Source organism: Capricornis sumatraensis, chromosome X (genome assembly GCF_032405125.1).
Source record: "Capricornis sumatraensis isolate serow.1 chromosome X, serow.2, whole genome shotgun sequence".
NCBI lineage: Eukaryota > Metazoa > Chordata > Mammalia > Artiodactyla > Bovidae > Capricornis > Capricornis sumatraensis.
In genome coordinates this window covers 71322547-71340155 of record NC_091092.1, presented here as the reverse complement: position 1 = coordinate 71340155, position 17609 = coordinate 71322547, and the positions used below count along the sequence as shown (strand labels likewise).

At 35.7% G+C, this 17609-nt stretch overlaps 1 protein-coding gene and 1 pseudogene across 1 annotated transcript in view; one reads left to right on the top strand and one right to left on the bottom strand.

Moving 5' to 3' along the window:
* The window catches only part of BRWD3 (bromodomain and WD repeat domain containing 3), a 153704-nt gene that overhangs the window by 31991 nt on the left and 104104 nt on the right, over positions 1–17609 (bottom strand). Inside the window, exons 26-34 of the mRNA XM_068962335.1 lie at positions 12672–12796; positions 10350–10432; positions 9198–9309; positions 8189–8250; positions 7930–8085; positions 7129–7249; positions 5982–6107; positions 5816–5894; positions 1583–1639 (exon numbers count right to left, since the gene is read on the bottom strand). Coding sequence (XP_068818436.1) covers positions 1583–1639; positions 5816–5894; positions 5982–6107; positions 7129–7249; positions 7930–8085; positions 8189–8250; positions 9198–9309; positions 10350–10432; positions 12672–12796 — 921 coding nt within the window. The remainder of the gene's footprint in view (positions 1–1582; positions 1640–5815; positions 5895–5981; positions 6108–7128; positions 7250–7929; positions 8086–8188; positions 8251–9197; positions 9310–10349; positions 10433–12671; positions 12797–17609) is intronic.
* Positions 13362–14661, top strand: LOC138070945 (tubulin alpha-1C chain pseudogene; annotated as a pseudogene).

The window sequence follows — 17609 nt, the reverse complement described above, 5'->3', positions numbered from 1 at the left end:
CATGGGGTCTCATTGATAAGATGGCTCATTATGTTGACCTCGCAAACAAAGAATAAATCACAGTGATCTGTGAGACTGACCAAATTTCCCAAATGGCATCTTGTTATCTCATTGGCACCTATCTTCTTCAAGCTGCGAGACCACCAGATTCCAGACCTTCGGCTACCATGACCACCCCTTCAGAGAATTTTTCATTGGTGGGTCATAAGAAGGACTCTGTCAGAAAGGGAGAATGTTGGTTCTCCTTAAGAGCCAGTCACCCTCTCTTTTCCCTCTAATAAATTTCCTTTTCTTGCCTGACCACCCGGCTCGCTCTCTTTTTGTCTGAACTCGCCTTACAGCACCCATTTAAAAGTTTCTTAGTTTTGATTAAATATCATTCCCTCTGGCAAAAATATAAACAAAAACTAGATTATTATATTCACAGAAACAGCAAGAATTCTAGTATTCTGAATTCTCATTTTGAGAAAATCCAAATCTTAAACACAGAGGAACAAACTTTTCCTGTACAAGGGCAATGATTTTAATACCTTAATCTTTGCTGGTAGTTAAGAATATTTGACAATGACACCATAATTTTCTCAAAATAACACTTGAACAATACGTATATTTTAAAGTAAATTCTTTGTCATCAGAATATACTCTAAGCTTTACTATTTTGCTGTCTTTTGTATACATTCTCTTTTAGTATTTGAAAGGAAATATTTTCCTTACATATAACAAATGTTTGTCTAATTATCATAGAGTAGAAGTTGTGTAGAACACAGTTAACATAAAAGACCTGAGGCTATCTTTAACAGGCCTTGCTTGTCAGGTTAGCCCTTGATTAGTGTCTAGGAACTCGGGACTTGAACTCTTTCTTTAATGATAAAAGTAGTTTACTGTGCCCAAGTTAGTACAAACAATGTTATTTGTGTTGTATACCCACTTTCCTATAAATTTCCGGTGCTTTCCTGCTTTCTGAGAGTCTGGAATCTTGGCATGGATTAGTCAGATGAAGTAGACATAACAAGTTCCCAATAAATTCTTTAGGAACTGAGTCCCTAGTCACTTACATATTGCTACATTTTCATTGTGGGGAAAGAGCGTACTCTGTGTGGCCTTTCAGAGGAGAGAGAGTGCATAAGGAAATCTGCACATAGATTCCTCCAGGCTCTGCCAGTATCTTTTCCCCTGTGTTCCAGCTTTGTATCTTTACTTTGTCACTGTCATAAACCTTAGCAATGAGTTAACAAGTATACACAGGGCTTCCCTGGTGGTTCAGTGATAAAGAATCCACCTGCCAAAGGAGGAGACATGGGCTCGATTGCTGGGTTGAGAAGATCACCTGGAGAAGGAAATGGAAACCCACTCCAATATTCTTGTTTGGGAAATCCTATGGATAGAGGAGTCTGTCAGGCTAGAGTTCATGGGGTCGCAAAAGACTCAGATACGACTTGGTAACTAAACAACAGCAACAAGTATATATACTAAGTTCTATAAGTCTTTCTAGCAACTCTCCAAATTTGTGGAGTTGGTCTCAGGGATCCTTGATGCAGGAAGCTTAAATTTTTTCTTATTAGCAGTTCATTTATCCACTCACCCTTCTTCCAGATGAAGTACCAGGTCCATCTGAATCTAAATCAACCATTTCTGTATCCTAAAATTAAAAGGGAAGAGTAGGAGAAGATATTGTTAAATTTAGTCTTATAAACTAGATAAACATTTACAAAGAAACAGCAAATACAATCATAATTAACTCCCTCATTGAAGCAGGCAGCAGAACAGAGGTGGGAGAAAGATTCACTCTAAACTTCAGCTGCATGCTATAATCTTTTGCTACTTCAAGAAACAAACTTCTTTTCTATAGGGAAAATAAGAATATGTATTAAAAAATAAGATTCAGTGAAGTATCACCCTGAGGGATAGATTTTTAATACAAAGAGACAAGTCCCACACACTACTACTAATCTGGTGATGGTAAAGCACATAGGTAATGCCTAGGAGAATCTAAAAAAATGTTACAAATAAACTTATCTATAAAACAGAAATAGAGCTATAGGTGTAGAAAATAAACTTACGGTTACCAGGGGTAAAGGGGTGGGATAAATTGAAAGATTGGGATTAACATATACATACTACTATACACATAACAGATAACTAATAAGGATCTACTGTATAGCACAGGGAAATCTATTCACTACTCTGAAATGGCCTATATGGGAAAAGAATCTAAAAAGAGTGGGTCTACATATATGTATAACAGATTCACTTTGTTGTATACCTGAAACTAACACAACACTGTAAATCAACTATACCTTAATGAATTTTTTTTCAAAAAGAAGAGAAGTAGCTCACAAGCCATTAGTTTCCCTTTCTGAAGTTGCTGAATTACATTTTAGTTTAATTTTCTATTCTAACCCAGAATGCTACTCTGAGGATAGCAATATCCATCCATGATATAAACTCTCAATAAAATAGGTATAGAGGGACTGTATCTCAACATAAAAAAAAAGGTCATATATGAAAAACCCACAACTAATTTATGGTCAATTGTAAAAAGCTGAAAACTTTTCCTCTAAGATAAGGAACAAGACACGAATGCTCACTCTTTTATTTTATTTAACATAGTATTTAAAGTCTTAGCTGGAACAATTAGTCAAGAAAAACAAAAAAATTTAAATCAAAAAGAAAAATTGATACTGTCTCTATTAGCAGATGACATTGTATTACATATAGAAAAGTCTAAATACCCTACCATAAAACTGTTAGAACTAATCAACAAATTCAGTAAAATTGCAGGATACAAAACCATCATACAAAAATAAGTTATGTTTCTGTATACTAACAGTGGACTATCAGAAAGAAAAATTAAGAAAACAATGCCATTTATACTTACATCAAAAAGAATAAAATACTAGAAATAAATTTAACCAAGGAGTTGAAAGATCTGTACACTGAAAACTATAAGACATTGATGAAATAGAAGAATATACAAATAAATAGAAAGGTATTACATGCCACAGATATGAAAAATTAATGCTGTTAAAACATCTGTACTATTTAAAGCAATATACAGATTCAATGCAAGCCCTATCAAAATCCCAACAGTATTTTTTGCAGAAATAGAAAAACAATCCTAAAACTCATATAGAACCACAAAAAAGAATTCTAATAACCATCTTGAGAAAGAAGAATAAAGTTGGAGGCATCACACTTCCTGATACCAAACTGTATTAGAAAGTTATTATAATCAAAATGTATGGTATTAACATAAAATATATAGATCAAGGGAACAGAAAGTACACGGAAATAAACCATACATATTGGTTGATTAATTTACAACAGAGGAACCAAGAATATAAAATGAAGAAAGGATAATTTCATCAATAAATTGTGCTGAAAAAAGCTGGAAAAAAAATCCACCTGCAAAAGAATGAAACTGGACCCCTATCTTACACCATACATTAAACACAACTCAAAATGGATTAAAGATCTGGATATAAGACATGAAACCATAAAGCTCCTAAAAGAAAACACAGGGGTAAGCTGCTTGACACTGGTCTTGGCAATGATTTTTTTGGATTTAACAAAATCCAAAGGGAATAAAAGGCAACAAAAGCAATAAATACCTGTGGCAGATTCATGTTCATGTATGGCAAAACCAATAAAATATTGTAAAGTAATTAACCTCCAATTAAAATAAATAAATTTATATTAAAAAAACTGGGACTACATCAAACTACAAAGCTCTTCACAGCAAACAATAACCATCAACAAAATGAAGGCAATATACCAAATGGGATAAAATATTTGCAAATCATATATAGGGAGTTAATACTTAAATATATAAACAACTTGATAGCACAACACATAACCTAATGAAAGATGCACAGAGAAACTGAATAGACATTTTTACAAAGGAGACATCCAAAAGGCCAATAGGTACCTGAAAAGGTATTCAACATCTCTGATCATCAGGGAGAAGCAAATTAAAAACCACAATGAAATATCACCTCTCACCTGTTAGAATGGTTATTATCAGAAAGACAAAGAAATAAGAATTGTTGACGAGGATGTGGAGAAAAGAGAGCCCTTGTGCACTGTTGGTGGGAATATAAATTGGTACAGCCACTATGGGAAACAATATGGTAGTTCCTCAAAAAATTAAAAACAAAACTATTAACACCATATGATCCAGCAATTTCACTTCTGTAAATAATAACAAGATATCAAAGGTATAAAGTTGTACTCCCATATTCACTGAAGCATTATTCACAATAGCCAAGATGTGGAAACAATCTGTCTGTCAACAGATAAACAGACAAAGAAAATATGGTATATATATACACATATACATAATGGAATATTATTTAACCATAAGAAAGAAGGTAATTCTGCCATTTGTGACAATGCAGATGGAACTTGAGGGCATTTTGCTAAGTGAAATAAGTCAGATAGAGAAAGACAAACACAGCATGGTATCACTTATATGTAGAATTTTTTTTTTTTTAGGTCAAACTCAGAAACAGAATACAGAAAATTTGTTGGGTAGTGGACTGATGGTGGGAGGGGCCAGGGAGAAGGTGGTAAACAGACACAAACTTCTAGCTATAAGTTGAATAAAGTCTGAGAATATAAGGATCTAAGGTAAAACATGGTGACTTTAGTTGATAACACTGTATTGTATAACTGCAATTTGTTTAAAGCGTAGAATTTAAATGTTGGAAGGAAGGGAGAGAAAGGAAAAAAAAATAAGCTTGCTGAATTATATTTTACTTTACTTTCCTATTCTAATCCAAGTTATGTTATTTTGAGGAGAAATTCTTGCTACATCAAATTCTGAGCAAAACACATTTATATTAAAGGTTAGAGAAAATATCAGGTATAAGAATGATAAATTTTGTATTAGTTTCAGGAGGATAATATCTAATTGGCATATCTGAGTTGTCTTTAATATATAAATAGCATTTAACTTCAATAATACAACATTTTATAGTCAAACACGTTTTTGTGAAATTGAAAAACTATTAGAGATTTACCATTCTGAGAATTAACAGTACAGAAAATATAAACACGTAAAATACCTCTGTATAATCATAGCCACTGCAATAAAATCCAGCATATTTGAGTCACTTATCTCTGGGATGAATTGTTTTCCATAAAATATTTTTGAATTGTCATTTTCCATTATTGTTTCAGCCTCTTAACCTGGTTTTTGCTTCTATCATAGCCTCTAGTCAAAAATAACTTAGTGTAAATCAGGGATATGACTGGGTGGGGAAATAAGATACATGAGGGTCTGCTGACAATACTAATTCATTTCATTAAGAAAAACTAGTTTATGTTTATAAATTTCCACAAAGGAAATCAAACAGCATTTCCTTGAAACTACTAAAAATAGAGACTTTCAAGTCTAAAATTATAAAATATTTTAATATTATATATATACATATATATATGTATGAAGTATAGAAAATTAATCCCTACTAAAATTTCCATCAACTAACCATTCATTTAAAACACAGTTTAGTGCTTTGTCCTGTTTCCAAGGGCTGGAATATAAAGTATTGATTTCTCAATACTGAAACCACTGTGTCCAAAAGGATGAATGGCCACCTCTCTCTGAACAAACACTGCAGCACCACTACATTTTTGGTATACACTATCTAAATATAGGTTAAAGAGCCTAATACAAAAAGATGCAGGTGTTCAGCGAGCTTTCAGAAATCAGATTTGTTGCTAATACCCAGTTACAACACTCATATATAATACCTAATGTACTTTAAATGACAGAAAAGGAATTAATGCCTACTGGTCATGCTGTGATTCTTACCTCCTCTGCATCAGTGCTGTTTAGTTCTTCTGCTTTAATTTTATTGTAAGTATCTAGTATATCAGTACAGCTCTGATCCCTGAGAAACAAGATAAGTTAAAATACACTTCAATAAATTTTAAAAACTCAGAAGTCAGCCTCTATAGAAGATAAAACTGCTTCTTACCCAATAAATCGAAGTAAGACATCAGTTACAATTTTGGCTGCTTTAACTATAGGACTGTCAGGCTCATTGAAAGTCCTAGCATTATGCTCAATATAGCGTACTTCCCACATTAATGCTGATATTCTCCTATGAAAGCAAAAATACCCTGTTACTTTTGGTCGATACATTCAAAGTCTATTCTAGAATTAGACAATATAGAATAACTAGGCATTTAATCATGAAACATCAAAGGTGTTCAAATATATGTTTGTGACTCAATATATCTGTGTGACTAATATGCACCAATAAAAGTATGTAGTTACAGTATTTGAAGCACAGGCATGAGTTCAGAACCACTGGATTATAAACTTGGATATTAAAACCTGGAAGAGAACTGACCCATGACATTATGGTAAATAGGGATGTGACCAAATATAAAGAAACAAACAGAAACAAACAGTGCTTTGATAAAGTCAACAAAAAAATGTTTAGTTTTCAGAGAAGACCAAAAATCAAGAAGCCAGGCTGTAGAAAAGGACACATATTTTAATGCAGTTGCTGTTATGATAATAGACTACTAAAGAAATTACAGGTAATGTTATAAGATACACCCACATGGTATTATTTATAACAATTTCATGGAATAATTGTTGTTAGGACACAGTAGACTTGAGGGTGAGAGAGAGAACAAAAGCTGCCCTCCACCGCCTCCCCATAATCGCATAACTTCCAGCAAAACAGAAGAAAAAAACAACTTGATTTTTTTTTCTTTACACATTTTGGGGCTGGTGATTAAATCTAATTAACTGCTGCCTAATTTCCCAACAGGGGATTTAAAACATGCTCAAAGACACTGGAGCACCATAATCAGGATGAATCCACAAACTACTTAATCTGCTTTTAATAAACTAAGAGTTAACTGTAATTATTGTTTCAATTGTGACTTGTACTAGTCATAATTTTCTCCCTGTCCATACTCCTTTTTACCCTGGAAGACTGAGGAAAGGAAATCAACTGTTTCAAATTTTCAAAAGAAATTTTGAGGTGGGTCTTCTGAGTGGTTATTTTACAATATAAAAACAAAGATCTCAGTGTATCATCATGCAAAAACGAAAGCAAAAGACATAAAGCTAAAAGCTTTATAGGAAATGGTAAAAACTAAACAAACCTGTAAAAGCGATTTTCAAGTCTCCGCCTGATGGTGTTGAGGTCAGTTGGATAAGCAACTACAGTACAATACAAGGGGTAGGCACTGAGATCCACTGGAACAGCAAAGGGGCTGGCAAAATCTACAATATTTACAAAATCAGAAAAGATAGTTATAAACAACACTAACATCTCATGTTAACAAACAAAAACCACATATAAACAGGAAGTGTGGGCAATATAAAACTATATTACTAAAATGAGATGATTAAATTATGCAAAAATTAGACCAATACTATTATAATGTTATTCTTTTTATTTGGACATATTATCTATGAATCATACATGATACACTGGTTCAAATCAGATAAAAACAAGACAAAATTATTGGAGAACTGTTTTTAACTTCAAATTTATGTCTTTTCTGGATAAATGCCAAATGTCTCATGTGATACACTTCAGAAAATATAACTAGTTATGGAGCAAAACTGATTACTCCACCCACAGTCTTTACCAAAAAAATCCACCCAAAGTTAGGCTCAGAGAATAGCTAGAGAGCCAAGATGGCTCACAAAAGTAAAAGACACTTACATGCCTTCACTATTATAACCCCAGAACTGAAAAGGTTTGCAAGTCATTACTTTGACCAAGCATACAAAAATATTATTAAAACTAGAATCACTGTGCCTTTTGAGTTAGAAGTATATAGTGAAAAACTGCATTTCCTTTTACAGAACTTTAAATTCTGCTGGTTTTCCTTATTCCTTCTCATCTTCCTAACATCTTTTCTCATCTTCTTAATATTCTTTCACATTCACCATACCCAGGGAAAGAAGGTGGTTGATTCCCTGAATAACTCGTTCACATTCCTCATCTCTGGAATGAGCCCCCCACTCTCCTTCCTGAGGTTTGTATAGCAAAGCAGTCAGTTCCTCCTGGGACACAGGAACACCAGCACCAACTTCATCTGGAAAGGCAGCTATGCATAAGGTAAAAAATCAGAAATAATTAGTTTTCAGAATAATGCTATTGCCATTCTTCTTTTAGAAAAATTAGAATTCATTTTTTAAAAGCATATTTACTTCCTTCTGGAATTGGCTCCATATCCCAGGGGCTCATCTTTTCTCTCTCATTATTGTCCCAGCTATTAAAAAAATAACAAGATACAAATCAAATTCACATGATACTTTTACATACTAGCATAATTTGGAGGACTTCTTGGGGGTGAAATCTGGAAAGGGGCATATACTTTCTTTAAAGTATAACTTTGCTTACACAAAGATAATGATAACCCTCTAACAGAGAAAACACGGTCCACTAATATGAAAATTAGAAAGCCCTAAACTTATTCTTAGTTCTGTTTTTTTTTTTTTTTAATTCCAACCAAGCATACATTCAATGTTAAGCCAGGGTACAGAATAAAAAGTTATCACTGGAAAATTCCTTTTAGGTTAAAAAATCAATTTAATACATCACTTATTTCTGTGAGATAATCTACTTTTTTCTACCAGGTTATTATAGCTTCTCCAAAAGTTTACTATTCCCTTTTGATCTACAATATGAAGACTAAAAGTCAATCTTCACAGAATAAACATGTTTCATCATTCTTAAGAAGAAAGTTTTATTTATTAGGAATCTTACAACTCTGGTATTTCATGAAGAACAAAAGTAAATGTAGATAAATAGTATCAATATATCCAAAAGTAATGCACTCACCCTTGACTAGAACTTATACCATCAAATAAAAGACTATATAAATATTCACTATTATATTCCAGCTGAAACAATCACTTTAAACACTGAATTAATTTCAGTATTCTTTACGAAATAATAGTTGTAATTCTTATCTAAAATAGAAATACTTAAGAGAAAACACAGGAACTAAGGAGGCAGAAATAAGTATTCAGTTTCTGCTTTGTTTTAGCATGCATATTGCACCAGAAAGTTTATCATCAAATTCCTTCCTTAAAAGTACTATGATTCCTTCCTTACAGGTACAGGTCTTATAAGACTAGGTAAAGCAGGGTTTATAGAAAGTCCATATAGTACCAAAGTATTTTATCAGGTGTAAAAGACCATAACTGTACTTACTGAACACTGTAACACTGGAAAGAACTATCAGGATACTCTGGTTGAAAAGGTTGCTGACTTTCTACAGTCCCAAACCACCAGGCGTCATCTATTATACTGCGGAATCTATCACCTACAATGTTTTAAAAAAAAATCTTAAAAGAGTGCTCTTGAGAATAACTGCTATGTTCCCAGTCTAAACTGTACATTTTGATGAATATAATAGAATCATTGTATCCAGCATTATTACAGATTTCAATCTGAGTATTCCATATTACTCTCTTCAAGGATTTTGATTTCCAAGTGCTAATAATTAGTATGAAATAAAATCACATATTACCACATATAATTTAACTTCTTTCAATTACTTGGGATCATCATTAGACAGTCTGCTTTTTGTACTGCACATGTAACACCACAGTTGTTTCTTTTTTTTTTTTTCCTTCCTCTTATTTTTTGTTTTACCATTTTGTTTCTAAAAATCTCTTCATACTAGTTTTGTGCCTCTAAATGGCTAAGGAATATAAAACCAACCATGTGGATAAAAATGTTTCTTTCAATTAGAAAAGATAGAAGATACTAACAGAAAAAAAAAAAAAAACTACTAATAGCAGATAATTATACAGTGTTTGCTCTGTGTCTGGTACATTTTAAGTTCTTTCTACATATTATTTATCTTTCATATCAACCTTATAGGTATGTTCAGATGTGATTCCCATTTTATAGATAATGGAAGTGAGGCACAGAGAGGTTAAAATCATGCCCAAGATTAAATAGCTAGAGAAGGTGGAAGGAATAGACAAGGAGACAACAGGAGGGGTAAAGAGAGAAAGGGAGAAAAAGGGAGAGAGGTGGAAGAGGAGAAAGAGAGAGAGACAAAGCCACAATCAGTAAAGGTCTGTTAAGAGCCCAAGTGTTAAGTACTCCATGTGAAGGCAACTGAAACTTCAGATTTTCATTTTAATTTAGATTTGTATTCTAATAGAATAGATATTCACAGAAAGGTTTTATAACACATACAAAGTACATACAATCACCTAAACATAACTGAAAATAAAAATTTAAATTTTCTAATTTGGCTAACAGCTTTTTCAGTCTAAAGTTTCTCACTGTTAATTCAGTTTAAAAGTTACTCTGCTTCAAACAATATTTAAGTGGGAATTCTATATTTACCTATCTGCCAGTTCCTTTCTTTGGCTTCATTATAAAACTGATGTAGCACAAGGAAGTCAATGACATCTGGCATGTCATGATACCTGAAGAGAAAATAAAGTACATGTGATTCAGTATACAGATACAACAGTATATGTCACTTTCTAAATATCCAGGGATATATATGCTTAATGTGGAGTTATTGAGCAAACTGTTGCAAACCTCAAGGTCCTTACAAATGCTTTTAATTAAATTAAACCCCATGTGTTTGATCTGTTTGTCTTAAATATTTACTTATGACCTTAAATCACTAACTATATTACTTTTATCCTATCTTGTAAGACTGTTATTTCTTACATTATCCAATGTGTAAGTATATCTCCAACAAAACTAATGATGCCTAAATGTCTTGAGACAATTGATCATATACTGTGTTGGCCAAAATCTTCCTTCGGTTTTAAAGTAAAAATTAAAGGCCCATTTTTCATTTTTCACCAAGAACTTTAAGTGTATCACCATTTTGTTCCACTACCTTCTGCCATTTTTCAGGCAAATTGATAATTCCATCTTCCCAAAACTTTTCATTTTTTTTAACCAAAAAAATGTTTTAGATGCCTTTTACAGTATTCCAGGGAATTGAAGTATCTTCCATTCAGGTAATTTTGTAAAGACAGAAATAAATGGACATCTGAAGGTGCAATGTCTGGTGAATATAGTGGATGAATCAGAACTGTCCTGCCAAGCTGTAGCAGTTTTTGCCTGGTTGTCAATGGAACATGTGGTCTTGAGTTATCCTGATGGAAAATTATGCATTTTCTGTTGACTAATTCTGGAAGCTTTTTGTCACGTGCTGCTTTCAGTTGGTCTAATTGGAAGTAGTACCTGTTGGAATTAATCATTTGGTTTTCTGGAAGGAGCTCATAATTCCCTTCCAATTCCACTATATGTACATCACCTTCCTTGGAATGAAGACCAGCCTTTGGTGTGGTTGTGTGATAGTTTATTTCACTTGCCCCATGATCTCTTCCATTCCACATTATTCTACAGTATCCATTTTTTATCATCTGTCCCCATTTGTTTTAAAAATGGAGCATTTTTGCCTTGTTTCAGTAGAGAATCACATACAGAAGTACAGTCAAGAAGATTTTTTTCACTTATGTGGAACCCAAACATCAGAGTGATTAACATTACCAAGCTGGTGCAAACAATTTTCAACACTTGATTTGGATATTTTGAGAATGTCTGCTACTTCCTCTGTGTATAACTTTGATTGTTCTCAGTTAATGTCTCAATTTGATCACTATCAACTTCAACTGGTCTAACTGACCATGGAGCATTGTCCAGCAAGAAATCTTCAAAACAAAACTTCGCAAACCACATTTGATATGTTTGATCAGTCACAGCACCTTCTCGATATATTGCACAAATCATTTTTTTGCATCTCAGTTGTTTGTACCTTTCTTGAAACAATAAAGTATCATATGCCAAAAATGTTCCTCTTTTTCTTCCATCTTCAATATTATAATGGCTACACAAAAATTCACCAGTTTGATGTTTTTTTTTTTAAATGCTCACTGATATGACAGCTGTCACAATACAACCTAAAAAAACCATTCTGAATGTAGTTAAAGACAATGAGAGTCATCTTATGGAAAAAAAAAAAAAACAAAAGAACTCTGGCTATCCCAATAAAAGAATCAAGTCATTAGCCACTGTAGTTGTTGATCTACAGCTCACCCTGAAAGGAATTCAAGATGAAGCATTCTGTGTTTTGGATGTATGGACTCTTAGATAGTTAAGATGCATATGTAAGGAAGAATTTCAATGACCCTGCACTCTTGCATCTTTCCATATATAGAACACTAAAATCACTGAGATATTTGATCCTCGTGACTACCAATAACTAGCAATATGTATGCCTGACTACACGTATTTCCCAGCCAAAAAAATTTCAAATGTACCCTGGCTCTGCCCCTGCTACCTCTTGAGAACATCTTGTCAGAGTTGTCTAAGGCTATCTCCCAGACTATAGTCCTCAGCAAGCTCCCAAATAAAACTGAAACCCATAGGTCTCATGTTGTATGTTTTTATTTCAGTTGATCTATCTATCTATCTATCTATCTATCTATCTCTATATCTATATAGTGTGCATGCTAAGTTGCTTCAGTCATATCCAACTCTTTGTGACCCTATTAAGTGGAAAAACAAAACAAGAATTGAACACTAAACCATGGTCTTTAAAACTCTAAAGCCCGTAGTGCTGTCATGTTTTCTTTATCATCAGGAATACATGTCAGGAATTAAAATACACACACACACACACGAGCCAGCATAGATACTCACTTAATGGAAAAAGATTCTCCAGTCATTTTGCCTGAAATGGGGTCCAGAAATGCAAGCTTCAAGCAGCATAGTGTAGGTGGTCCAACCTCATATTTGATTCCTACAATCTTAACAAACTCTTGTTCCTATTCATGAGAATACCAAAAAATTATTAATTTCAGTATAAGTAATTGCTTAACATTTGCATATTATTTCATTATTATTTGAACAATTTAAAAATTATTTGAAACGCATTGTAAATCAACTATACTCCATTAAAATTATCTGATAAATTTTATTTTAAAATTATTAAATTTTAAAATTATCTGAATACCCACCAGATTTGAGGCATTCCACTAAGTGTTAAAGGTAATAAGACATGGCTCTTGACCCCTTAACAGCAATTTGTAGTTTAGTGCATGGCTCTAAACCAAGGATAAGCAGAAGAATCCCCTTGGTAATCTTTTTAAAATTCACGTCCCTATTTACTACTATGGAACTGAGTTCACTATATCTAGGGTAAAGCTCAGTCATATGTATTTTGAACAAACTCCTAGGTTTTCCTCTGGAGAGTTAAGAAGTTTTCTGCTGGTTAAGAATCACTCCTCTAGTCACTACTTGGTGTGAAATCTTTGTGGCTATCCCCTCACCTCCTCAATTTCTACAGAACCCTACAAGTTTCATTCATGCGTTGAGTACATCTTAATCCACATTGGCTAGGCTCGTGTACAGACTGGCAATGCTTACTGGGAGCTCTATTGCTTGGAACATGGCATCTAGCCTGATGGCCAGATGTCAAGTGATAAGACCACTGGAGGAGGAAAAGACTCCTTCAACACCTTGTTCAGTGAGACAGACACTGGCAAGCATGTGCCCAAGGCAGTGTTTGTAGACCTGGAACCTACGGTCACTGATGAAGTTGGTACTAGCACCCTCCACCAGTTCCTCCACACAAAGAAGCTCATCAGGGCAAGGAAGATGCTGCCAATAATTATGTTCGCAGTCACCACATGATTGGCAAGAAGATCACTGGCCTTGTCTTGGACTGAATTCAGAAACTGGCTGACCAATACACAGGTCTTTAGGGCTTCTTGCTTTTCCACAGCTGTGGTGGGGGAACTGGTTCTGGGCTTACCTTCCTGCCATTGGAACATCTCTCTGTCAATTACGGCAAGAAGTCCATGCTGGAGTTCTCCATTTACCCAGCTCCCAGGTTTTCATAGCTATAGTTCAACCCTACAACTCCACCCTCACCAACCACACCACCCTGGAGCACTCTGTATCTTCATGATAGACAATGAGGCCATCTATGTCATCTGTCATAGAAATCCCGATATTGAGTGCCCAATCTATACTAGTCTTAACTGTCTCAAAGCCAACAAGTAGTGTCTTCCATCATTAGTTCCCTGAGATCTGATGGAGCCCTGAATGTAGATATGACAGAATTACAGACCAACCTGGTACCCTACCCCTGCATCCACTTCCCTCTGGCCACATATGCTCCTGCCATCTCTGGTGAGAAAGCCTAAAATGAACAGCTTTCTGTAGCAGAGATCACCAATGCTTGCTTTGAGCCAGCCAACCAGATGGTGAAATGTAACCCTCACCAAGCTAAATACATGGCTTGCTACCTGCTGTACCATGGTGACATAATTCCAAAAGATATCAGTGCCACCACTGCCACAATCAAGACCAAGTGCAGCATCCAGTTTGTGGACCAGTGCCCCAATGGATTCAAAGTTGGCATTAATTATCAGTCTCCCACTGTGCTACCTGGTGGAGATCAAGCCAAAGTACAACGAGCTTTGCGCATGCTGAGGCCTGGGCTCACCTGGATCACAAATTTGACCTGATATATGCCAAGCTTGCCTTTGTTCACTGGTATGTGGGTGAGGACATGGAGAAAGAAGAGTTTTCTGAGGGTCATGAGGACATGGCTGCCTTTGAGAAGGATTATGAGGAGGTTGAAGTGCATAGGACTGAGGGAGAGGATGAGGTTAGAAAATATTAACCTGTCTATTACAACTTTAAACTCTTGGGATTGTCTAATTTGTGTTCTGTGGAGCTGCCCATTGTGGCCCTATCTTGTCAATAATATTAAATTCTATTGATAACTCTATTTAAAAAATAATTCCTCTAGCAGAAATACAGTCTGTAATTAGGCAGATAGACATACTATGTATATGTTTGGGAAAAGGACTTACAATTTTGAGTGCTAGAATATTATTTTAAATACCATCCTTAAAGACTGTTATTAGTCACATTTAATGATGACAAAACAGAGCCTCATGGGTACAGTGATGTTTTTAGAGTTACACACTTGTATATAGCAGAGCTGGGATTGAAATTCAGATCTTATTCCAAAGTCCAGGGTCTTATACCAGAAATAAGTTGACTTCTAAAATTTACTATAACCACAGGGTTAGAATTTAAAATAAGAAATCACACAGGCTCAGTGAACTGCTGCTGGATGCCCAGTAGTCCAGGCTGAGCACTAGGAAATGGCCTTCCTTGGGAGTCAGTGTGGTCCTGACCCCACCACGGCCTTGGTGACCCGAGGCATTTGACTTGCAGGCACTGGGTCCAATGCAACTTAGTCTGAGTATGTGGCTCCATGAGTCTGTGGGCTCTGGGCTGCGAAGACAAACCCCACACGTCCCGGTGACAGAAACACCCCATGAGGGCCTGTCCTCTCCGCCTGGTTAGTATTTATTTCAGCACTTTGTTAATGTGGTTGTTTTATTTTCTACCTAGTGCACTGCTGTGACTTGTTCGCCATTATTTTTGTACAAATAAAAGCTTTGTTACAGAAATCAGCATCAGTTCAGTTCAGTCGCTCAGTTGTGTTCGACTATTTGCGACCCCATGAATCGCAGCACGCCAGGCCTCCCTGTCCATCACCATCTCCCGGAGTTCACTCACTCATGTCCATCGAGTCCGTGATGCCATCCAGCCATCTCATCCTCGGTCATCCCCTTCTCCTCCTGCCCCCAATCCCTCCCAGCATCCGAGTATTCTCCAATGAGTCAACTCTTTGCATGAGGTGGCCAAAGTACTGGAGCTTCAGCTTTAGCATCAGTCCTTCCAAAGAAATCCCAGGGTTGATCTCCTTCAGAATGGACTGGTTGGATCTCCTTGCAGTCCAAGGGAATCTCAAGAGTCTTCTCCAACACCACCGTTCAAAAGCATCAATTCTTCGGCTCTCAGCCTTCTTCACAGTCCCACTCCCACATCCATACATGACCACAGGAAAAACCATAGCCTTGACTAGATGGACCTTGGTCGGCAAAGTAATGTCTCTGCTTTTGAATATACTATCTAGGTTGCTCATAACTTTTCTTCCAAGGAGTAAGCGTCTTTTAATTTCATGGCTGCAGTCACCATCTGCAGTGATTTTGGAGCCCCCAAAAATAAAGTCTGCCACTGTTTCCACATCTATTTCCCATGAAGTGATGGGACTGGATGCTATGATCTTCATTTTCTGAATGTTGAGCTTTAAGCCAACTTTTTCACTCTCCTCTTTCACTTTCATCAAGAGGCTTTTTAGCTCCTCTTCACTTTCTGCCATAAGGGTGCTGTCATCTGCATATCTGAGGTTATTGATATTTCTCCCGGCAATCTTGATTCCAGCTTGTGTTTCTTCCAGCCCAGCGTTTCTCATGATGTACTCTGCATAGAAGTTAAGTAAGCAGGGTGACAATATACAGCCTTGACGTACTCCTTTTCCTATTTGGAACCAGTCTGTTGTTCCCTGTCCAGTTCTAACTGTTGCTTCCTGAGCTGCATGCAGATTTCTCAAGAGGCAGGTCAGGTGGTCTGGTATTCCCATCTCTCTCAGAATTTTCCACAGTTTATTGTGATCCACACAGTCAAAGGCTTTGGCATAGTCAATAAAGCAGAAATAGAAGTTTTTCTGGAATTTTTAGAAGTGCCTAAATCTTTATTTCAATAAATATACACATTCTCTCTTCTATCCTTCCTGTTAAGCATCATTACAAAACAACTAAAGAATGTGCTAATCACTGGACAATTGCACTCATCTTCCATACTAGTAAGGTCATGCCTAAAATCTTGCATGCCAGGCTTCAGGATTATGTGACTCAAGAACTTCCAGATGTTCAAGCTGGATTTAGAAAAGGAAGAGGAACCAGAGACCAAATTGCCAACATTCACTGGATTATAGAGAAAGGCAGGGAATTAAAAAAAAAAAAAAAAATCTACCTCTGTTTCAATGACTATGTCAAAGCTTTTGACTGTGTGAATCATAATAAACTGTGGAAAGCTGTTAAAGAGATGGGAATACCAAACCATCTCACCTGTCTCCTGAGAAACCTGTATGTGTGTCAAGAAGCAACAATTAGAACCCTGTATGGAACAGCCGATAGGGTCAAGATTGAGAAAGGATTACAACAGGGCTGTCTGCTGTTACCCTGTTGGCATAATCTATATGCTGAGTACATCATGAGAAATATCAGGCTAGATGAGTTATAAGCTGGAATCAAGATGGGCAGGAGAAACATCAACAACCTCAGATATGCAGATGATACCACTCTAATGGCAGAAAGTGAAGAAAAACTAATGAGCCTCTTGAGGGTGAAGGAGGAGAGTGAAAGAGCTGGCTTAAAACTAAATATTAAAAATCTAAGATCATAGCATCCAGCCCCATTACTTCATGGCAAATATAGAGGGAAAGGTGGAAGTAGTGACAGATTTCCCCTTCTTGGGCTCTAAAATGATTGCAGATGATGACTGCAGCCATGAAATCAGAAGAAACTTGCCCCTTGACAGGAAAGCTATGACAAACCTAGACAGTATGTTGAAAAGCAGAGACATTACTCTGCTAACAAAGGTCCGTACAGTCAAGGCTATGATCTTCTCAGTGGTCATGTACAGTTATGAGAGCTGGACCATAAAGAAAGTGGAGCACTGAAAAATTGATGCCTTTGAACTACAGTGCTG